The 25,658-nt window shown below is 36.1% G+C and overlaps 1 protein-coding gene across 1 annotated transcript in view; it reads right to left on the bottom strand.

The window, feature by feature from the left end:
* Positions 1–859: 859 nt before the first annotated feature.
* Positions 860–25,658, bottom strand: part of LOC140137944 (procollagen galactosyltransferase 1-like) — a 36,081-nt gene continuing 11,282 nt past the window's right edge. The window contains 8 exon segments of the mRNA XM_072159750.1: positions 860–8,249; positions 9,299–9,502; positions 10,164–10,291; positions 10,849–10,981; positions 13,273–13,456; positions 14,592–14,711; positions 17,089–17,290; positions 20,912–21,046. Coding sequence (XP_072015851.1) covers positions 7,817–8,249; positions 9,299–9,502; positions 10,164–10,291; positions 10,849–10,981; positions 13,273–13,456; positions 14,592–14,711; positions 17,089–17,290; positions 20,912–21,046 — 1,539 coding nt within the window. The 3' untranslated portion in view covers positions 860–7,816.

Raw genomic sequence — 25,658 nt, 5'->3', positions numbered from 1 at the left:
CAAAAGATGACGCGTATCACGCGTTGACTCCCGGCCGTTGACCTCATGAGCAGAGCTGCTTCCTGCAAGTAGGCCTACTCGTTTTCTTCCAATTTATGAAGGAAAACGGTATGGAAATGTTATTTAAACTTGTAAACCCTTATTATTTTCATCTGTATTGAATTGCTAAGAATGTTGGGTATGTATGAACGGGGTTCATTCATAGGATTGAGGGCATAAACAGCGATCATGCCCGAAATCCTATGAATGAACCCCTAATTATTTTTGAGAAGTGTATGATATGTGTGTATTATACTTCATGGCAAAGAACATTGACCCTTGATTTTGATTTAAACTTTTGATCCAAACACAAAGAATTAATTCCTACCTCGAATTTTCTGATGGTACTCCATCTTTCATCAGTGAGTGAGTGACTGTATCAGGTTGTGATCTTTTTTACCTTTGACCTGATAATAGACTCGTAGACTCCTGGAAGTTTGAACTGGCCCCGTCTTGTTGAGATGGTTGGTTGACTTTGATATGAACAGCTTCTTTGACTCCCTGTCGAGTATGTGCACTTTGTCCAAGTCCACAAAATGTCCAGGAGACTCGATGTGAATGTGGTTTGACACCTCTCAAACACTCACTCGCTGATGAAAGATGGACTACCATCTGAAAATTCCGAGGTAGGAATTAATTCTTTGTGTTTGGATCAAAAGTTTAAATCAAAATCATGATTTATACCAACACAGATGAACTTTCATGAACATCGACTCTTGTTGACCACTTTGGTCATGACATCTCTCATAGTCCCTTCATCTTTAATGCAAACTGACAAATTATTATAACCACTAATCAAATAAAAGAGCGATCAAAATAATATTATTTTAATACCAAAACATTTATTGCATCGACAAGTGTAGAAAACAAACATGATGTTGTAATAACCCAAAAATATCAAGTGATTGTCATTACAGAATATAGTTTGGACCTATTTGTTCAAACTAAATAAATTCCTGTCATAATTTCTTAAACAAAATAAGTACACCTCTGAACAGGATATTTGGACTGAGTATCTTATTATCAGGGATGTAAGTAACTCTGAAGAGAAAATTTTGGGAAAAGCGCATAAATTCGGGCTAAAAAGACCAAAATTGGGCTGAAAATAAAATAAATTACATAAATCTGGACTACGAAAAAACCTGAATTCTGTAAAAATACATAAAACTTACATCCCTGTATTATCCTTTTACAATTTCTCTTATGTAATTAAATGTTGCACACATGTACATATTATTGAGAATGTGGTGCTCTTTTGGTACAGAAAAATGCCTCATTTGAAAATCTCAGTAGGATTAGTCCCTTTTATGCAATGATCAACTCCTATTCTGCGATGATCAACCCTCCCTTTAAAGCAAAAATACTTTCTTTTTCGAAAGAACACTCCATTTCAGAATACTGTACTTTATAGCTTAACAGTATACTTTCTTTTAAGGATACTCAATTACAGTTAAGAATGATCCTTTTAAATACATAAGGAGGAGTACTTTTCAAATGTTTGGTACAGAAAATCACTGACTTTCTCAGCTTTATGTACCCCTGGTTGTACAACTTTATCTACCCCTACTTGTAGAATGCTGCTCAGATTATACACCAACCTCTGACCTACCAGAATCACATACGCAAGTATTTAATTAACTGATCTCCATATTGATGACAATTTCTGTTCATCTTTTCTAATTTGCAGTTCCAAAAATTATCTCAAATAACCCCAAATATAAACACCTTGTCAAAATTTCCTGTTATAAAGTATTCAGAAAATGTGATATATATCTTTAAGCACATAAACCATTGCATCCCATTTATATTATATTACATAGCACCATCGTTTTAAGATGTTTAAACTTCTTAAACAAAACCTAAGCTGCATCAGTCTCTAATGGCAAGAGTTAAGCAAAAATGGAATATACACAATTACACAAGGACTTAATGTCATGTTTACTTTGAAACTAACAACTTGTCAGGCAGGAATTTTCACAATCTATCTGCAGAAAAAAAACTTTACAGCTATATCAACTTAACATAAACTTTTAAAGAAATCAAGAATGTATAAGAATAAGACAATTTTGTGTTTAAATTCACATGAAAGTGTTTATATAGCTTTTCTTTCTTTTGAACTAGTCAATAAAGATTGTGAGCAAATTTGATTTTTGTCAGATGGATTAAATTCTTCTCTAAATTAATTAACCCCCTGAGCACTACCTGCCGATCTAACATTGTCTCTGATTGGTCAATTACATGATAACTTCACTTTAATCACCAATCAGAATGGAGCTTTGCAAATAATTCACCCCAATTTTTTTGTGTGGTGAAATTTTTCTAACAATGTTGCTGATGGGTCCAATTGATAATGAAAACTTCTTTTTGGCCAATCGGCAGGTAGTTCTCATGGAGTTAAACAAGTTGGTTGATCTGAGTGTGCACATAAAGCCATAGACCTGGCTCATTACATGTGCAAAATTCAGGCAGTGCTGCGGCCAATCCCTTAAGGTATTTTTGTCTCATCTATGAAGTCTACAAAAAACACATTTTCCACCCACCCACTACTATTCCAGAGAAGTTGTAGTGGACAACCAAACAATTTTTTCCTCGGCCTAAGAGTGGAAAGTAAACATGGCAACATCACATAAAATTGGCAAGTGACAGGTCAATGACCTCATGAGTGAGAGTGATGCTACCCCTGCCTTAAACTAAATAGTTACATACAACATTTCTGAGATTTCTACACAATAAATGTACAGGTATGTGAAATTTCGGATGTTCAACTGTTGTCACATAATTTCTTTAAGGGCATAAAGAAAAGGTTTGTCAGACGACATTTTGATTCTCTACCCAACAAGTATTGGATACCGATGGGCAGGGCTCTAAGTAAACAAAATAAACCTATATTAAAGGGCCACTTAATTTGGGCCTTGCATTTGAAAGGGCCTCTATAATTTTCACAGGCCTACGGCAAAAAAAATTAATTAACAGCCCATCAGAATGAAAACTTGCTTGGGTTAAAACCCACTTGAACACGTACTGTACCAGTATTTGAAATAAGGTCATCAGGCCAAAAGCCTGCTGATATGATACCCTGTGGGCCCACAGAATATGTCACTAGATTCAATAACATGGACTCAATGCCGACTTCAATATTAATCCATGGCATTACCTGTTGTTGATTTTGTAAGTCTGATGTCTTACAAAGGGTCACATAAAATGGACCAGTATAACACTATTTGATTTCTAGCCCATTAAAATAGATGAGGGCCCATAGATTTCACATAGCCCTAGAAGATTGTACCTGTGTATCCATAGATAAGAGTTTCTCAATACTAGCAGCTTGACATTATAGCCTTTTCTGGCACACTACGACAAAAATAACAATATAGTGAAAAAATATCAACCAATGGCAAGGCGTAATATGAAATACATAATGCATATATAATGAACAATTTTAAGAGCACCAATTTTACACCATGTTTACAAAATTTTTAAAACAAATTGTCCAAATAGAGCAGTTTGTCACATCTACATTCTACAACATGATTTGTTTCTTCATTTCACTGATTTGAGAATTGATTTGTGAGTCCCCCGCCAAAGAGATTAAACCCAAAGAGTTCCAAGTCAGAATTGCCCTGTGTATAATGCTATGGTAAATCCATCATATAAGAAGCCCAATGCATTACATGCATAATGCAAACAATCACACATTTAAAATCAAAGTTTGCCATGCACATGGAGAAATAATCCATAGGTAAATGATCTTGCCTCCATGAATGGCACGCAAACATTGTGGATTTGGTACTCTTTTGGTCTAATCTCTTTGGTCCCCACAGGCATTCTACAATAGTTTGAGTTTACATGGTCAAACAAACATTTGGTTTGACTAAAGTACTAGTAACCATATAGCTGAATACATTTTCTTTTGTTTCTATTCCTTATTGTGTGAAAAGCCACTACATTCTATATGGCAGTCAACTTCTTTTATACAACTTCAGTGCAAGGTTTGGTCAAATTCGTACATTACAAAGTGCACTGTTTAAAAAAAAATTATTCAATTTGGCAATCATACAGACATATTGTTTTTTACAGTGTATCTTCATAAAGGCTGCATCAAAAGAATAATATTCCGGAATATTCCATACACTGGCTAACAGACTTATTTAGCTCAATAGAAATAGACGTTTGTCCCATTATCTGCTTAATAGCAGCCTGTGTTTTTCGTGAAATTTATTTAGCATCAATAGAAACACACACACACATGCGCTTGTGCATGTGACCTATAGCCACCAAAATCATAATGCCATGATGGGAGGTCAGCAGCATCTGGTATTTTCCAAAAAGCATACCTCAATAGAAATTTCTGGATGCTCAATTAGAAATATGCTATTTAAGGCCATACTCGTGAGCCAAGTCCTGAATCCAGTCCACCTTTTTAGGACTCCAAACTTGGCTCATGACCTATTACTGGTGTCAACATGCTGCTAATTGACTGACCTCAATTCCAAACAATACTCTCCTGGAGACAAAGTGCAATTAACTGGAACCCATCTGAGTATTAATGTATCACATATCTGAGTACCAATGTATCAAATCATGTATTCATCTGTTGACATTGACACATGACCAAGGAATTATATCATGTTAGTGCCTTTTGCAGTCTGTGCTGTCAGTGAGAAATCAACTGGGTGGGGCTGACACACAGTGCCCCAGGAGCACTATAGTTTTGTTGCTGGTTAGGGTTAATGTTATGGTATGTGCCCCAGAAGCACTGTGAGTAGACAAAGCTCAGCTCAATTTAGCATGTTACTGACTGCATTATAATGAAAGACAAAGATAAAGATAATTTATCGCGTCTGATGTCACTGTCAATTACGATCCTTGATTGGTTTACACAGGTTAATCAGCGCGTAAAAGGAAGACCGCTCTATCTGGTGCTGATCGGCGAAAAGGAATAGCAGCAAATGGTGAAAAAATTCCGTACTTTTACAAGGCAAAAAGCAGCTTTTCTAGGCATTGTGGACATGGTGCATTCGGTTAAGAAAGTTTCCTACTATGTAGACCTAACTTTTGAGATGGTTTGCATGTCGAAAGGTGCAAAATTAACAATAAGGCGCCCGGTTATAAATCCGCGTTCAGCAAGTCATCATCACGACACTTGTAAACAAACCGTGCTCGAATTTGATTGACAGATGACGTCAGACGTGATAAATTCTTTTTATCTGTGTTTTTAATTATAGGCAAACAGTACAAAAGTTACATTTCTCCTTTACTGTTACAACTATCACCTCCTTAAACCAGGGATGTTCTACTGAAACCAACATCCAAGCTTTATTTGAACCACACACCTACACACACCCAATTAACAATGCAACATGAAAATGCAAAATGTGCAGAAAAAAGTTCACAATTTTCATTATCGTGTCACACATGTTTGACACATTGCTATTTTTCATACCCAGCATGACCCCAGACATGCACTTTGTTCAGTACCAATTAGAGCTACATGTGGTGTAAACTGTGAAACCTGTCACTCTCATTTTATAAGTGTGAAGTTCACATTATGTAAGAATGTCTAATCCACTTGAGTCAATGGTAAGAAGTGCAGAGTTGAAATCTCACCAAAAATAAGGCCTAGAAAAAAACAATTCCTATACCATTTTTCTATTTTGTGGCAGTGACATGAATGAGGGCAGCTTCAAATCGGAACATTGGCATACACACATGCACGTTTAAAGACACTAAATAGATGCACCCAACATGGATGCCTCAACACATTGACATTACTGCCTCCCAAGAAGAAAAATAGTATAGATACTGGAGATGTAAGATTTTAGTATAATATTATCTGTTTCAGCAAACATGTTATCTCATATATTTCCTTGGACCATAAGATGTAATAATTAATGTGCTACCATCCTCCCCGGGACATGCATGAGTTGTCACAGTAGCTGAAGCTGATAATACATAAGCCTTTTTGAAATATGGCGGGCACAAAAGGAGAGGGCATACTTTGAAGTGAGTAATCTTTTGTATGCTTCTCAGCTGACAAAAGATTACTCACTTCAAAGTACGCCCTCTCTCTTTGTGCCTGCCATATTTCAAAAAGGCTTACGGAGTTAAGTTTGAATCTCTGATTGCATTCAATTTAATACTTTTTAACAGTACAGTGATTATACTCTGCTGTGTATTCTTATGACATGATATGTCAGATTCTAAATAATAATAATAATAAAAATAATAAAAATAACAAAATAATACATATAAACCTAATCTTACAGTTACTTTTATGTTTTAATTGTCTATAGATGAGGTGACATGTGCAATCATTGCCAGGCAGTTTGTTGGCAATGATCATTGTTCCCTGCCCGGCAGTATGTGCACGCATCAAGTTTTGTTCAGGCCCCATGCATTTAAACGATATATTAGATAAACTCCCGCACATCATAATAAGGCCATTGAACATTGTAGTGGTCATATGCAGTTTGCTCAAGCATATCGATAGACCAGCCCCTTGCCTTTTATCGACAAATATTCAATGTATCAGTTATGCCCTTTTGTCATGACAGGGCAGAGTCATACCTTGTGTCACTTTGAGTTTGGTATTGACGTTAAAATACAACTCTGTATGTGAGAAAGTATTCCAATTGTTTCGTCTTTATATACAATCATATTATGCTGTGATTTTGATAACTATGTCATGCGTATCAAGGCTACGCAACATAAAACACCCAGGGGCTGTGATATCACTACCAAACTCAAAACAACATGAGGTATATTACAAACAAGTTTGTTATAATGGACATTTAAAAGGAGAAAGTGAAAAGTTGCAAAGTTTACATACATTGGCCCCAGTATCCATGCTCATTTGATTGTAAAAGGCCTAGTTCAAAACATTTATTCTTATGAAGGATAGTCCAATTTCATCACATACTTGCTTGAATAACCTTGACCTCACTCTTCATGTACAGAAATTTATGCTGGTTTATCATCCCCTTGATATGAGAGGCAGAAAAGTAGATTTTAATTCAACTAAACACATTTGGGCATATGAATCATATTATGATTTACAACAAATAAATCATTTTCAGCCCTTCATTTCACATTCAATTCTGGTACCGCACAATATCTCAACTATTTGAGGTTTGTCCGTCACTGCTCGCAGGTCGAATACATGTTGCTATATTGAATTTAGCACTTACAACAGGGGTGTGAGAGGCCACAGACCAAAAATGAGGAAAATCACTAAAAAACATCGAAAAAAGAGTAAAATCAGGGTAAAAACATCAAATATGGGCTGAAAATAAAAGAAACTTAAATTTTGCCACCCAAAAATGAGGAAATCAGCTGAAAAGAGGAACTCTCACACCCCTGTTACAAGCTAAACTACACCCACTGACTAAGAATATGTTTTAGCATCTGTTAAAAAGGCATTCATTTTGCCTGTCCCAGGAGCAATCTCCCTGTCCAAAAAGACGGGTAGACCGGTGGTGAGCTAAGACACCTGTTAGCAAAATCTCGGACATGATCTGGGAATAAAGTTACCAACTGGACCATCCTTTTTTTTTAAAATTTAAATCTAGTCACAAAAAATACCAAAGAAAAACTCCTAACTCTTCAGAGTTCTGGGTATCTGATGGTGATCACTGAGTGTGTAGAAGAGGCAAAGTCTCTGTCCATATGGATCAACCATCAAATCAGCATTATTATTATTCACTTCTGCATTCTGTGCTCGACACACAGCACATAACTATGAACAAGTAGAAATTTACTTAACAACAACATAGCTTCATCATAGTTCATCTTGTTGTCTACTTTGCTCAACAGTTTCAGCTTGCTTTTCATTTTTTGGTATTTTTTCTTCTCCCGAGGAAGCGATAGGTGTTTTTTCGATTTTCTGCTCTTTCCCTTCCTCCTTAGCATGATCTGTAGCAGTAAGATTAACACCCTTCCCATCCTCTTTAGAATCAGCTGTGGGCATTTTGAAATGATCTTGAGGCGAATCTGCATCATTTTCTTCAAGACTATCCTTGCCCGCTGCCGGGTCTCCCTTTTTCTCATTGCTTCCACCGTTTTCTCTTTCGTGGACATCTTCCCATATATTGGATGTTTCTGTGTCACTGAAATAATTATTGTCCCCTATGTAATGAGTAGGTTGTACTAGAAGTGGATTGACAGAAAATGCTTTCAGATCCCGTGGCCAGAAGGCTGATAACCAGGTTTTCCTATAAATAAGAGCAGAATAGGAAATAATATTAAAAAAATATACACAAACACATCATGTAATATCTTTGTCCATATATGTGACACGATCAAGGGAAATGAGTTGCATGTCGCTAATATTGATTTTGGCAAAGAAAGTGTTCAAATTCTTTTGTTTTTCATTGTTTTCAGCATTTGATAAATTGACGTAAATTTGCAAAGGAAAGTCATATCAACATGGGTTTTTCAGTTTCTGAAAACTCTAAATGTCCACTTTAGGAACCTATGTAAAACTCATTTTCGACCTGGGTCGACATGTGACTCATTCCCTTGATCATGTAACATATGTGCAGCTATATGAGATTTTCAATTATTCTTGAAGTTATACACTTATTATTAATATGATTGGGGGAGCTAACTTTAAATTCATGTTTATGATGTTACCGGGTGGGGTACTTAGCACAAATGGCCATACGGAAATGTGCCACAAAAACATCATAAACTCTGCCAATATGTATTAAATTTGGTCAAAAATTTGGTATATAATTTGGTTCACTTCAAGTTCGGTAGTGACGTCAATGCTTTTCGCGACTGCGCCACAAGCGTGCCGACAAATCGCTCTTGTGCGTGTGAGTGTACACTTTGCGTGATTAACTTGACGCGCGCGATTCACTGCTTAGGCCAACGAAATATGCAAATACATCACTACCAAACTTGAGATGAACCAAATTATAGTGAATTAGTGATGGGTCCACTTTCAGATTCTTAAACCAAACTGCAATTACCGCCCTCCCCCGGTATTATCCTCACTCATGACAAAACACATAGCATATCCATTCCACCCTTAACTGCAATATTTTTCAAAATACTTTTGGTCTGTGTTGTATTGTGTTCTGCATCTGGGTGTGCACGCTGCCAATCCCTTGGCAATACAGGTGGAGCAAAGTTGACTAGTCAACTGCAGATTGCATAGTGACCAATCACAGAGAAGTGCGTAGCAATGCTTAAATACACACCACACACTTAAAACAGCCCACAAGACACAGAAAAAGTATTTTTGGTAAAAACTTACTCCGGATGCTTATCAAACATGATGGGCAGGTATTCATCTATAGGGACCATTCTTCCTAAAGGTTCTTGAGCCAAGAGTTTCTTTGCCCCTCTCTGTGTTAGTATATAGCTAAGTGTCCAGTATGAATAACCTGGTCTCACAAAATTACGCACGCCAGAGACATACTGCTCCTCATCTATATTCAGAATTTTGCGACCGACATATCTGGATGGTAAGAAAATGGAGACAAACAGAACAATACCTCTTATTTTTAAAATGTAAGAGACAAAAAAGATATACAGATAACAACTCTACAGCCATTTCAGTGTGCTGAACTTTGGGAGTTAAACTTTTAATGACATATTAACCAACTTGTGCTCACAAGTTTTAATTTATGCAAAGGAGCTACCTAATTAGCATATTTAGGTAGCTGGAAATTGAAGACCACCAATTGTAACCCCTCTACCAGGTCACATCACTATACGGATTACCAGTTACAAGAAATTGCACTCACAAACACGGACTGACTGACTTACAGACAACCAGGAAACATAATGTCTCTGGTGGATAAAAAGCACCAAATTGGGAAGATGATCACTTCATTGCTTATAATACTTCCTTTATGCAGGAATCAATCCATAAATCACAATAAAGGTTTCCATTAACCGTAATGTATAGTTAATATGTTACATGGCAAAGAAATTATAGCTCTGTAGGATCTAATGGCAATTTTCCTGTTAAATTGATTCATCAGTTCTACCGCAGAATGTTGATGGGAACATAGAAATTCCTTTACTAGACAACTTGAGGTTTATAAAGAAGTAAGTTAGACAATTATATTAAAGTGGTGCATGAGGACCCCATCTTTTTGTACTAATATACTCACATTATATCCCAATCAACCTGGGCTAGAGCCACGTCTGTAAGAATATTCATCAATTTGGGTCGAAAGCCTTCCTCAAACCTGACATCATCTTCTAGCACCAAAATTTCTTGGTAATTGTTTTGTACCATCTGCAAAGTATAGAGTATATATAACATTAAGGTTAGCAAAACATTCTAACATAATGTTACTATTGTTGACATATTATTTTGCCAAAATGTTTGCCACAAAAATTTGCAATAACATTTTTGAAATGTTGTAGTGGAATTGTTTAGTGTTGACCACAACCAAAATGTGTTTCTAACATGTTATAAAGTTTAAACACATTTTTGTGTTTGCTGGGTTGTAGCCCATTTGACAATTTCATTCTCATACGAAAATGAAAATTTCTGGAAGAATGAACAGCATTTTTAACTTGCTGCCTAAAATGCATTTTCTAGATATGGCAAGACTTGTGAGCAACCTTGATTTCAAATGCCAATAATCTCATTTTGGCTCTTTTTTTAAATGAATCTCACTATTTTGGTCTTTTTTAGTGATATATCTTTCTTCATCCAAAACTGCACTTTAGTAATCTTGATAAAAACAAACATATTCTTTTCACAGCTCACCAAAAAAGTTGTGAAAAAAGTACACCAAAACATAAGTTTCAGGAGAAATGAATATTATAATATTTTCTGTATTTCACCTCTTGCCAAATTTTATAGTGACTAAGAAAGCATCCAATCTCTCCTTTAGTGAGCACCCTCTCCGAGTATGGATCCCTGTAACCAGGCAACATGTCTATTCCCATGGAGATGAGGTCATCACTAGTAAGAGCCCTGCAATATGCAAACCAAAGATAAAAGAAGGTATTAGCGTAGTGTTGGGGCATATATGTTCAAGTATAGGGATTCTGACAATTCAGGAGTAGTTCAAAGAGTAATATTAGTATTTAACAAGAACTTTCAGAAATCCAGCAAGAACCAACAAAATCTGTTACATTTTCTGAAGTTGCTTTTATTTTTCAGAAATGTCCACAAAATATGAAGAAAACTGAAAGGTTATGTCTCTCTTTGATATCGCGTCTCCTATTGGATTTACACAAAATTCCCTATGGCCACAGAACTTAAGATTACTCTTTTGACATGAAGACAGTGTCTCTAGTCGCAAGTTGAGAGCTGTTGAGAGTGGCTCAGTGTGCCATCAGTGTGTGATATGTGATTACGTCACCAGCACACAGACAAATCGCCTTCTACCCTTGTGTATGTACGTGGGATTATGTTAATGTGCACGATTCGAAACTGGCACTGCGAAATCCAACATGTCATTACTCTCATCTTGAGACAAGACATGCTTATTCAGGTCCCTTCAACAGAAGCAACAGTAATTAAAACATACAACTTTTTTTCAATTTTGAAAAAAAAGTAATTTCCAAATAAGTTTCATAAAGGGTGCTGAGAAGCATCAGGCAGTGTCAATTTTACTCACTTCCAAACAATCCATGCAATAGTATTGTGATTCTAAAACCAATACAGAAGTTGTGACTAACAGCCTAAAATACAAGTAACTGCAGGGATATTGCATGGTGACCTATCATAATAAATAAACAAATGCTGTAAAAATATTTGTGATGAGAAGTTTTGGGGTGATATCTTGTTGATGCAACAATGTCCTCAGGATGCTGCAGCTGTTTTTATATTGATGTGTTATTTTTCCACATTCTTGATATTATCTTCTTGTATTGTTGTATTGAAAGTGCAGGGGTGGAAGGATAGGCTATCATATGTGAGTTTTGTTGGTGTGAGGACTCTGATTGTGGTATAATTCAGGATGTGTCTAGTGTCATATGCGGAGTGGTGTGGGTGTGCAACTGTTGTGAGTGTTATGTGCCCTTCCAGTGTGCTGATGTTGTGGTTTGTGTTGTGGAAATGTTGTGTGCTTATAGTCTGGGTTGGATATCTTGGGGTGGATTATTAACTTGTTTTGCTTTCGTATGGTTTGTGCTATAGGGTTTGCTGCAATATTTTGTTTATTTATTTTGTTGTTCACTTGCATTTTATCATATTCTTAATTGTGTATATATGTCTTTTAAACTTTGTAAACTTTGCTGTAATTTAGCCTGCGGGCTACAATGCATTGTGCTAATAAACCACAAATGAATGAATGAATGTTAGCATCTGTGATATGAATCCTGCAGTACATATCTATGACAACCCAAACATTTAATATTCTAACAATTGATTTTTATTCGGGTGCGCCGTCGGATAACACATTACTGGTGTAGCCGGTCAATGTGTGAAAACTACAGTACTGGTGCAGCGAGTCACTGTGTGAAATTGGTCAAGCTTTCGTCAGATGTGGCTCTGATCAGGACTGATCCGATGGTATCCGACGGCGCACCCGAATAAAAAACAAAATTGTTATGGAATCCCGTTGTGAAAGCCTATCTACTTACTAATTTAATATTCTATTTTTATAAAATTATGTTTGTACCTTCACAACCACTTCAGCATGTGATAAATGTGTACAAAAATTCATATTCCAACTCAAGGTCAAATTTTGAGTTGAATGTTGAATGCAATTTAATGATCCGTGCCTTTGTATATGGATTTAGGATCATTCATATAGTATTTGTTTACCCATGTAACATAACATGATTAACGAGGTCAGGTTTACAGGTTTCTTTTGTGTTAAGTTTCAATTAACTACAATGTATGTGAGTTTCTGATGGTAAATTACTTGATTGTGTTCACTTTAAGCTTACCAATTTGTTTCCAAAAGTTATACATATTTAAGGTTCAAAATGTATTTGAAAGTTAACACACAGTTTACAATATCAAATGGCCAAATTTATAAGATAAAATGTGGGTGATTTTGAGTCCTAAGTGTATCTGATATTTATATATATATGCACACTATGAAGGTACATTTGTACACTCAATAAGCTTAAAGAAGAACCCAATAAGTATAAAGCATGCCCATTTGATACATCGCCTCATGATGGGATTTAAACATTTTACCCCAACAAGTTAGTATCAGAATGTTCCGACTAACACGAACTTATGCACACCCTGGGACTGGGCCTCAAATATTACTGAAAATGAGTGATTGAATTTCTTATTTAGCTTACTTTCCATCCACAGCATCAAACTCCTTGGCTTCGATACCCAGCCATTTTAATGAATGCAGCATCCTCTGTCTCCTTAGTGGTCTCCTCTTAAGATTAATCATGTAAATCTCATCAAAACCAAGCTTATCTACCGGTCTCACTGGCTCATGCATTAACACCGATGATGGTAATGGTGGGTTTTCAACTGGCAAGGAGAAAAAACAGAATGTTAGTATTTATTATACACTATTCAATATACAATGCAATACAGGCAATATGGTACATTTAATTGTTTGTATAAATATTTGCTAAATTTTGCACATTTTGCTGCTAAATAATGAAAAATAAATGAGGATATTTTTAACATTTTTGAAAAACTTTTAGAAAATCTCATTTCATGCTTCTATTCACTTGAAGTGTTTGCGTGGTCCGCATCTCCCTTGACAAATTATACATTGGTGTTATGTCATCTACTTTTTAGATTTCTGTTTTAATAATAAACTTTATCAGAATTTCTGGGTACTGTATTAAACACGGATTATGGTATAAGTAGGTTTTCAACTGGCGTCGCATGCAGACGACAACTCAAATTTTCTTCAAATATTTTAGAATTGTACATTTTCATGACCACAGTGGCGTGCGCAGCACATTGAAAGTGGCAGGGCCAGGTTGTTCAGTTCCCCCGAAAGGAGTCTGATTAGGAGTGTAAGGTGCGGGCGTAGCCTGCACTGTGAGCGGGTTGCCGCGAAGCCCCTCATGGGTGGGGTCCAGGGGCCCGCCTTAGGGCCCCTGATGGGGTCCAACGCCACCGGAAGTTCTGGGGTTGTAGCGTTTAAAAAGGCCAAGGAATCCTATTTTGAGGGGGCAAATTTTGATGTTGCACCGTCAAAAGTGACGGACTCTTTCATAAATACTTTTTTTTTCACACCATATGTAAATCTTCTTTTTCTTCTTTCTCTCCGAATTTATTCTTGATTTCCCTGAATTTCTCAGAGATTTTTCCTTCCACGGGACCTTCCAATTTCCCCCGAATGACCAACAAAAGTGGGGGGCCTGTGTCCCCCTGCCCCCTTTGTGCATGCCACTGCATGACCATATTTGGAATATGCATAAAAAAATGTATTAAAATGAGTACAAACAAGTCCAGTATTGGTTCAATGGTTCTTTAGATAGCTAGCTCTTGATATTTTGAGAAAATATCTCACATTTAATGTTGAAGCCCGGGGTTGAAGCCTATAGTCAGCATGTAGAGCATTAATACACCGGAAAATTTGTCACAACTGGAATTGAAATTAGTGTAGCATTAAATAGTTTGCAGCTACTGTTACATCTCTACTTACCTATGGTTTGTAACTTGACATGCAGCATTTGTTCCACTTCATCCTCTAGTGAAGCGTCTGCTGCTGTGGGTACTAGCAGCTGACCAAAATGTACTGCATTGACTACATACATAGGGATACCTGAAAAATGTGTGAATCGGAAATAAGAAATTTACATTTCATTTGGTATTTTCCTCCATACCAACATTACTACAATATATGTCCCAATGTATGATGAAATATGTGCTATACTGTTATTTCATATTATCATTCAAATTGACAAGCGCTTGCGTATGGAATATAACATCTATGGGAGCTTGTCCGGGGAATATACTATATACAGGATATCACTCATGCAATTTTTTTGCTCTTTTTATGTTAACATTATTATCCAATTCCAGAAATATTGAAAAAAGTTTTTTTTTTAATTAATAAAAAATTATCAGAAATTGTTTATTTATAGTCCAAAATCCAAATTTCCCGATAAATCCTGAACAGATACACATCTTTCTTTGCATTGTAAAAAGAAATCAGATTATCATTAAATGAAGATTCATCTAGAATCGAATAAATCATACAAACACCCACACAATTCTGCTTCTGCAGATTTTTAACATACCTAAATTGACCTATATGCCTACATGTACTCTACTCTGGCATTTAACAACATTTATAAATACAGACAAAATTATATCCACAGAGTCTTCATATTCAATTTCATTTCGGTTCTTATAGTACCCGCAGAGTCCTGCCTCTTGTTAGAGCTTCACATGCTGTGTCATGTCTGACCATAGAAGTAGTTTTCTTAGTTCCAAGCTATGACAATAGTTTAATTGGACAGTGGTGGACATAAAGGTTTTATACATAGAATTTTGTAGGCGTTTTTTATGATTTACTAGTATTAGATTGTCTCAGGACAGCTAGATGAACCTTGATTTACCACATGACTTGGAAAAATAAGTTTCTTAATTTCTTATAATATAGGATAACAATTACAATCCAAATAAAACAAGTCTCAGGAAATCAAATTGCTTCTGAAATACCAAGTATGACTGAATTCATAAAATATTCTCAATACTTTTGGTGGGTGGGGCCATTATTTTCAAAGCTGCATTTGTAAAACTGTTAGATGCAAATAATATATAAATTCAAAACTTCAAGTATATACATGTAAAAGTAAATATTTTGGAAATCTGGACATTTTTCATTTCCAGAGAGCAAAAGGCAGAATTTTCCCAACAGGACACTTGTATGTGTAATTAGTACAAAACTCATTTACATGTAGATATTAAAGGGACATTTCGTGATCCACAGCCTCATCCCCCCTTTTCCCAAAAAAAGTTGAGATTTTTACACCACTGGATACCTCTGGCTACATAATGTTTATGTACCAAATATTTCTTGCAGATTAATTCGTTTAGCAAAAATATCGCCAAATTTGAATTTCGTTCTGGTGCACCAGAACGAAATTACAGTTACAGCCCGCTAGTCCGAAGGCCCACCAGTCCGAAGGTTCGCTAGTCCGAAGGCCCGCCAGTCCGAAGGTTCGCTAGTCCGAAGGTTCGCTAGTCTGAAGGTCCGCTAGTCCGAAGGTTCTCTATTCCGAATTCTAAATAAGGTCCGCTAGTCCGAATTTTAAATAAGGCTCGCTCGTCCGAATTATATATAAGGTTCGCTAGTCCGAATTTAAAATCATGTCCGCTAATTCGAATTTGATTTAGGGTTCGCTAGTCCGAATTATAAATAAGGTTCGCTAGTCCGAATTTAAGAAAGAAAGAAAGAAAGAAAGAATGATCAGGTTCTTTAAAGAAAATTCGGACTAACGGACCTTATTTAGAATTCGGACTAGCGAAACCTTATTTATCATTCGGACTAGCTTAACCTTATATAAAATTCGGACTAGCGGACCTTATTTAAAATTCGGACTAGAGCACCTTTTTTGATTCGGATTAGCGAACCTGATTAACAATTCGGACTAGCGAACCTTTTAATAAATTCGGACTAGCGAACCCTTCGGACTAGCGAACCTTCGGACTAGCGAACCTTTTTTTCGGACTAGCGAACCTTTTTGCAAATTCGGACTAGCAACCGTCACGTCCTCCATTGAAATACGTGTTCGGACTAGCGAACCTTCGGACTAGCGAACCTTCGGACTAGCGGGTACTCGCCGAAATTACAACACATTGTCTATAGAGCAGTGTAATACACATAATCATGCATAACTTCAAAGCATAAAATCGGAATCAACTGAAATTTTGGAAATAAGCTTTTTCGTGGATATCTACTGAAAATGTCATAAAAAGAGGATGCTAGGATCACGAAATCCTCCTTTAAAGCTGTGAAAAACTTTTTAAAATAAAATGTGGACACAGAATGATAATGTTACATATGAAAATGATACATTTTTTTGTCTTTTTTAAAATAAAATACATGAAATCAAAATAATAAACTGACCGACCATACTTTTTGGGCGACGGTAGCCCAAATCAAATAATTCATTTTCCCCTGCCTTACATACCTGCTTCTCTTGCAGAATAAGCAAATATGAGAATATCATCTAAGTGTTGTCTATAGCTTGGTGGTGGCTTATATGTCAATTTTTCTGTTGCACTATGCTTCAAGTTTATTAGTACTGTAGAATGAACCATAGGCACATTAAATATTCCGGTTATGTTACGTCGTATTATTTGCAAATAGGTATTTGTTCGTTTATAGTAGCCCTGTAGAGGAGAAAGCAAAAAATTATACATATATTTACTAAATTATTTAAGTAATTAATCATTTTGAATAAATGAATAAATCAAAGACATGGATCATTATTAACTTGGTCAGTTGAAAGGTGGGTACTGGGATGTGCAGCAGATTTGGGTAGCAATTTCAGGCTCTTAAGATGGTTTCATACCGCTGAGCAGCGTGATGCGCATGCAGTGGTAGCACTAACTTGCGCCATTGGGGTCATATGCGCATTCTTTTAGCTTTTGGCACATAAAATTACCATTTAGAGGTTGCTAAAGGCCCAGCAAACACACAACGTTGTACAGAAAAGGTTTAAATGTCGGGTTATATTTATTTAGGGTATAAAAACGTTTCAATAACATTCATAAAACATATTTGAAAACATGATGCAAAACAGAATATTATTTAACTGTTGACAGAATATTTTACAAATATGTTTGCCCATAAAATTTTACAATAACGTTTTATAAACATATTCATGATCTTATAACCCAACATGTTATTAAAATGTTCTGAATAAAAGTTTTAAGAACATTTTTTTTTTTTTTTTTGGTCATTTGAACCCTTTGTTTCTATTGTTTTGGATCCATACTTTCACAAATTTCCAATTTTTGAGCCTTTGTTTGAAAACCTAGCACTACCCTTGTGCACATGCAATGTAGACAAATGAACACAATCAAGGCTTGTTGTGGGTTGATATGCCATGCAGCTCACCACAGAGGTAAGCGGCATGAAAGTCTCTTGCAGGGGCATTAGGTTGCATATTTTTTTTCAATGTTCTCCACAAATCTGGAAAGTGCTCATTTGGAAATGTGCTAATTAGTGATTTTAGCAAAACTTGTAAAAATTGACTAGAATTTTTGAAAATTTAAGATTCATTTTGAACAACTCATGTCAAAGTCTAGAACATGAATAACACATATATTTTTGGGTTTCTTTTTTATCCAATGTGGTATATCTTCTGGGTCATTTTACACCCCCCCTGTAAAGCAGATAGGTATACACATGTATGAAGGCATGTTGACCCTTTGCACAGTCAACTCAAAATAAGATTCTATTTGCAAAATGCATGTTTTTGTTGGGTTGCTTTAAACCCTTTAATATGCAAGCTTAAAATAATTACCATTAAGCATTCTGGCATGTTGCGTGCAAAAAAAGCATATCGCATGAAATATAAAACTTGGGAAACATGGAGAACCTGTATCTTTGGGTTAAATAGATTGTTTTGGATTTTGGAGCAAAAATCAGCTTGTTTACAATATCTGGACTTCACCTTTCCCATGAACAGCATGTAGAACACAGAATATTTATTTTCATTGCAATTTGTCAAATCCAATGAATATATGACTCCCAAGTGGCACCAATAGGTAACTCATCATGTACAGGCACTCCAAAGGCACATGTATGTGTGGTAACAACTGTCAACATTAGGGTCTTTGGGGGGAAATTGTATGAAAATTAGGGGGCTTTCAGTCAGGAAAATGCTAAAAATGGGGGTCCTTTATTGGCCGATGCTCAAAAACGGGTATCTTCGAGTAAGATCCTACTAAAAAAATGGAATGTTTTAGGAGAAATGTAAAAAATTAAGGCCTTTTGAGACCCTAAAAATAGCTTCCTTCACACAGGCAGATTCTAAAAATTGGGTCTTCTGGGGGCAGATTTTGTACAGTAGCAATTTGTCCACAAAAAGGGCCCTGAGGGCAAAAATTGGCCCTTTAGGAGCCTAGAAAAATATATGGGATCTGTGTGGGATGAGGGAATGGGTCTTTGAGGATAACATGAAAGATATGGGGTCCTTGAGAGCAAATGTGCAAAAACAGAGGGGTCTATGGGACTGCACATAATGCACATCGTACTATTGACCAACCTGGCTCCATCCATCCAGGTAGTCAAATTATCCTTTTCTGCTACATCAAATGAAAAGATGTACATTTTCACCAAAAGAGGAGTTGATTTACAGAAATCATATCTTTAAAGCCATAATATAGGCCTATGATTTCAGTCAAATTATAATTTTGTTATATTTTTCTTAACATGAAATAATATAGTAACAACTATCAGGAAGGTTTTCTGTCCATATTAAGCTGAAAAGCTCTGAAATAATGATGCAAAATCCATAAATCCAAAATGGATCCAGAATCCACCCAGAAAATCCATTTACTATTTTGGCGAGTGTTTAACTGTGGTGTTCTATGGAAGATCTATGACATTAATTCAAAATTACTCTGTTGTCCTAAAAACTTGTCCTCATTCCAATGAAGTGTCCATGTGAGTTGGGACATGTGTTACAAATAATTATGCCAAAAATTCAGGTTTGAAAAAAAAATCCACATTCATCAAAAAAGATTACGTTATGGCTTAAATCTTCATTCAATCTTCCTGGAGAGCAGCAAATTAGGCCCCTACATGTTGTTTTCAGGGTCATGGTCAAGCCACAAGCCCCATGGAACATACTAATTATGTTAACAGCATGCAAAATGACCCATAGACCCTGGATGACCACAGTGCAAAATGACATACATATTTTGGATATTGGCAAATCATAATCAACAGCATATCAGTATGGAAACAAGAACATAATCACGGTAATCACAACCATTATGGGCTTACATGTAGGGCAAATGTTTTCTTTAATTCAAACCATGTGGGACATACTAATAATGTTCACAGCATGTAAAATGACTTATAAATGAACTATAGCGACTTATGCTTATAGGCTATATTAAAAATGCAGACTGTATCTATCAACACATTTGCTCACCGCATACGACATAGATAGTGAAGGAGTCCATCTTTATGCATCGAAGTAAACTTTATAAATCTAATGATATGTGTATGTACCTGGGAGGAAAAGCTGACCATCATATGAAAATTTTGACCTTTCATATTGAAGATATACAATGAAGTTTCAAATAAAAATTCCCTTTAAAAGGGAAAGCCGGGCTAGATTGAGAAAGAAACCCATTTTATTTAAATTAAATCTTTTTATCATAATAATGATGGTTAATGTTAATTCAAGTGTTATGAATCTATCTAAGGAGTGGACTGTTTTGTTTCAATGTGGCTAACAATAATGACCATCCATTGTTATTCTTGCAATTGCAATTGCTTTGAAGTACATGTTTGAAGTACTTTTATGAAACTATGTATATCTTCAATACCAAAGGTCAAAGTTGTTATAGTCGGTTTTTACTCCCAGCTACATATATGTACACTTTCAGCACATCTTGTTAGATTTATAAAGTTTACTTCCAGGACTGTGAAATGTCAATTTTCAATAATATGCCATAAAATTTGTATTATAAATATATCGCAAATTTCAAAAATCAAAATGATTTGATATCAGACGGATACTGTACAAAGGTGGATGACCAAGCCCTTAAAGAGGAAGCCCTGTCAGAATAGTTCTTCTTCTGGGAAGAACCAAACCTGCCTGATTATCAAATTAATCAATGACAATTGACAAGTGACTATGTTTATACCACACCAGGGTCACTTGTTTGGCAACATTTTCTTAACATGATCAAGGACATTTCACTCCCTGAATTTGGTTCACCCCAGAAGAACTGCTCTGGGGGAACTTCCTCTTTAGGGATCATACTTACATTTTCCTTCATTCCTCCCCAGAAGTTTGAATACATAGTAGATGACTCCAATACAGGTGCAATGATTGTTTTTTCATTGTGCATCAGAACCCACAACACATCAGGATTCTCCAAAAAGTTGTCCACATCAATTGTCTACAAAGATACAAAAATATGAGATATTTCATAGGGCCAAGAATTAAAGTTTGATTGCTCTTCACAAATTTTCTGGGCCAAATAGTGGACGGGCAGATTTATTAATTTTTCTTGTTTAATTTTCATATTCCAAATAAGTAGCCAATCTGAAACCTGATGACCAGGCTTTACCGTTTAAGGAGAGCTAGCCCATCACTCCCCTCAAATAAAGCTGAGGAGAGCTTTTTATTGCTCGCCTACCTTTGATGTAACAATAACCATTATACAGTACATTAATAATGATCTCCTTGTGCTCTCCTGTAGCACTCAAGGAGAGCGATTAAAAGCTCCCCTACAAATTTTAAACGGCAAAGCCTGAACCATGCCATGTGGGGGCACATCATCAGTTTGTTGGCGCATAATGTGAGAAATGTGAGGAATGAACAATTAATGGTCTTTTAGCATGTTTAGAGCTGAATGATCAAAATCAGGAGTCTTTCAACACTCTACTTTGGTTTAATTTGGCAAAATTTCGGAGCTGCATGGTCCAAAACCAGGGGTCTTTCCGGGGTTGCATACCCATATGGTCATTTGTGATAAGTGTACCCCCCCCAAAAAAAAAAGGAAAATAGGAAATTAAGCTATTATCAAGAAAAATCATGCCATGATATCAAACTTGTGTAAAAACAAATCAGAATGATTGCGTGTATCCCCCCCCCCCCACCACCACATTTATAATCCTTGATCCCTCCCTGTGGACCAAGTGTGTTTCTGCACTGAACAATATTGTACAAAGCACAGATTATCTGATGTGTTACCTGCACTCCTGGGCCAGCACTCAGCCAGCACAAAAATGAACTAAAGTAAAGGGTAAGATAGAGGTTATCTATACATAATGGTCCACTCTGTGTGCCATCACACTTCTTGTTAGCCCTCAAGTCATAGTACAGTATATGGGTAGAGAATTATGTCATTGAATGGACAGAACAACTGTGAGACTGGTTCATGTCTATCTACAGTTGGGTCTAATTATGCACAACAGCACTAATTTCTTAATTAAAATGGTATAATTAACATGACTAAGGCCTGACATAGTTCATTTAGGGCAACCACAGTGACCAGTGCAGCACATAAAGATGACTATTAAACCATCAAAGTTTAACATCACATTAACAAATGCAAAGTTCAAACACCTGGAATCTGTGAACATTGATTCCTGAGCGTGTGTCCGACTACCAAGATTACAAATTGTACTACAAAATGTACAAGTATAGTTTGTTATAAAGTTTACTGGAAGAAAGGCTATTAATTGATAATCTTGAGACACAGTTCAAGTCTCCTAAGCAGCTGATCTGTCCGCCCTACAGAGAAAAACAACACGGTTTCCTGTTTGGATTTTCCAGGATCTTTACACCTCATACAGAGTGTAACCCTGGGGTGTTAAACCTTTCTTGACAGGGAGTTTGCTTTCCTTGCTATATTTGGTGTATAGTGTGTCTGACCCGTAAAAGAACTATTATTGTAAGATATTGTAAATAGGTCCCTGTAGGATTTCACATCCTAGTGTTGAACATAAAGATGAATACCGGGAGGATGAATATCACTTTATTTTGGTATGGTCATTCCTTTCTTTTGGTAACTTTTTATCTTTGATGAAAAACAAGAATATTAATGTTATTCATGTAGCTCTTACAGTGTAGGCCTATTGCTCTCAAGGTACTAAACTACTAAATGGACTGGAGGCCTATTAAAGTACAAAATAAAATACTAAGGGCCAAAAATATGCATTTTTAGGGTGTTTTTCACATGCTTGCTGTGTAAGAAGTATAATTTCAATTTATGCATTCTAATCAGTGGAAAATACATCATTCTTAATATAACCAATCATTTAAAGGGCATTTAAGTGATCCACAGCCTCATCCCCCACTTTTCTCAAAAAAGTTGAGATTTTTATATCACTGGAAACCTCTGGCTACATAATGTTTATGTACAAAATATTTCTTGCAGATTAATTAGTTTTGCAAAGATATCGTGAAATTTGAATTTCGTTCTGGTGCACCAGAACGAAATTACAACGTTGTCTATGGAGCAGTGTAATACACATAATCATGCATAACTCGCAAAAGCGCAAAAAGCGGAATCAACTGAAATTTTGGGAATAGGCTTTTTTCGTGGATATGTACTGAAAAATGTCATAAAAAGAGGATGCTAGGATCACGAAACACTCCTTTAATTGAAGTAACACATAAAATTGAAAATTAGAGCAACATTTTGGCATATATACTCAAGATTTGTTTCATTTGGCAGAACTGGATAATATTATATTTTTAATACCAACAAATTAGCGCTGTATTTTTCTGGAATGGGAAGTACACCCTTGCAGAAAATATAGCTACTACATTTTTGTACATTTATGTCAAATTAATTATGAGAATCATTTACACGTAGAACATAAATCATACTAAAGAAAAGTCTATACCCCACGCAGGGGTAGCGCTAGGTTGCTTTTTGGTGTCCCGGACTCACCAAAATAGAATTAGGACCCCCTGTTTTTAAATTTTCTGCAAGTTTAGGGGTCCCTGCAGACCCCCAGTTTTTCAATCTAGCGCTATACATGTAGCAGACATACTATTTATGCTGCATTTGTGCAACTTAGACTCACCAAACTCTACTCCGGACCCCCTACTTTTTAATTTTCTGCAAGTTCGGGGTCCCTGCGGACACTGGAGTGTTTAGTTCTAGCGCTACCCCTGACCCCGCCTATTTTAGGAATGATAATAACCATTCTTCTTGCTTTTATTTTATTTTTTGGAAATTGCTTCAATGTTTGAATTTCTGTAGCCTAAATGGAAGGAGGTATTGTGTCCAAACTTCAGAAGTTTACAGGATATTTAATGCTCTGCATGCTAAAAATAGGCTTCAATATATATGTATATAATTATAAAGTCCCAAGTTTTGATATTTTCTCAAAATATTTTAAAAGAGCTCTATCTCAAGAACCACTGAACCAATACTAGATATGTTTGTACTCATTTTAATGCAATTTTCATTCTGATTCCAAATATAGTAATAAAACTTTACAATTCTGAAATGTTCGATTTTTTTTAATTGAAACTTATCATCTGCAGTTGACACCCATGTGCAGAGAGCTGGTAAGCTCCATCTACATTCTCTCATCAGACGTTTTGAGAAGAAAAAAAATCCCACTGATTTAAGGGAAAGTTGCAGAAACACTAATTTGAATTGGCATGTTCAAAAGGAATTGACATATTATCCAAAGCCCAAACCCTATCAAATTCTGTGCACAAAATAACATAATACATAAAAAATATCATGAATGTACAATGTAGGCCTGTAGAGATGATATTTGCCTATATTTGTCACATTGTCTGTCTGTATATCATTGGATGTCTAGTCAATGGTCTAGTTCACACTGTATTGTATTGCCTATTTAGCAAGCCTGCAGTAAAAATATCCTTATGAGTCAGTCAAGACAAAAAACCTTTCCTGTAATTTATCTAAACACATTTATTACTTACAAAGTGGAAGGGGGGAATGCAGTATGTCTTACTTGTTTTAAACTTTGATGAGCACAAGGAGGAAAAAAATGACCCTTATAAATATATCTAGATGGAGAGAGGGGCACTAGTATTTCAAGTTGCAATCAACCATGTACAAGGACTTTTAAAAAAGATATTTTTCATAAGTTTAAAATGGACCCAAAGCAAGTATAATTAAAGACACAGATAAAAAGAAAGATCCTTGATTGGTTTACACAGGTTAATCAGCGCGTAAAAGGAAGACCGATCTATCTGGTGCTGATCGGAGAAAAGGAATAGCAGCAAATGGCAAAAAATTTCGTACTTTTACAAGGCAAAAAGCAGCTTTTCTAGGCATTGTGGACATGGTGCCTTCACCAAAGAAAAGTTTCCTACTATAAAGACCTAACTTTTGAGATGGTTTGCATGTCGAAAGGTGCAAAATTAACAATACGGCGCCCAGTTATAAATCCGCGTTCAGCAAGTCATCATCACGACACTTTGTAAACAAACCGTGCTCGAGTTTGATTGACAGGTGACGTCAGACGCGATAAATTGTCTTTATCTTTGTCTTTCATTATACTATGTGGTTGTTTTCTTAACCTAAGCAAGCGAGTCGCAACAAACACACCTAAAACTGTTAGGTTGACTAGTATTTTCAGTAGGGGCATACCAAGGGGGTGGACAGGGTGGACGAAGTCCATGGGCCCGAGGGTTCAGGGGCCCTGAGCAAAAGCGAAAATGAAATAAGGGGTTCAGCTTGAGGTTCAGATGGATGAAAGCAGAGCCTTCATGGCTGAAATTGTAACACTTACCATACTTTCACTTTACAGTGTATGTAAGTAAGTGCAGTGTTTAGTCAACACTAAAGCGGTAGGATGGTTTGTCCTATTGTACTAGATCTTGATGGGCCGTGTAAGAAGGCAGTTTAATACAATTATACGCCAAAATGATACTCTTCAAATTTAACATTTCTAAGTTGTGGTACAGTCCAACCTCTCTTATCCGGACCTCTTTTATATGGATCTCTCTGTTATCCAGCTGTGAAATTTTCAGAGGAAAACATGTTTTTGATGATTTAACACCTTAATTCC

This window comes from Amphiura filiformis, chromosome 17 (genome assembly GCF_039555335.1).
Source record: "Amphiura filiformis chromosome 17, Afil_fr2py, whole genome shotgun sequence".
NCBI lineage: Eukaryota > Metazoa > Echinodermata > Ophiuroidea > Amphilepidida > Amphiuridae > Amphiura > Amphiura filiformis.
Note: the sequence above shows the minus strand (reverse complement) of the source record. Positions and strands in the feature narration are given on the sequence as shown.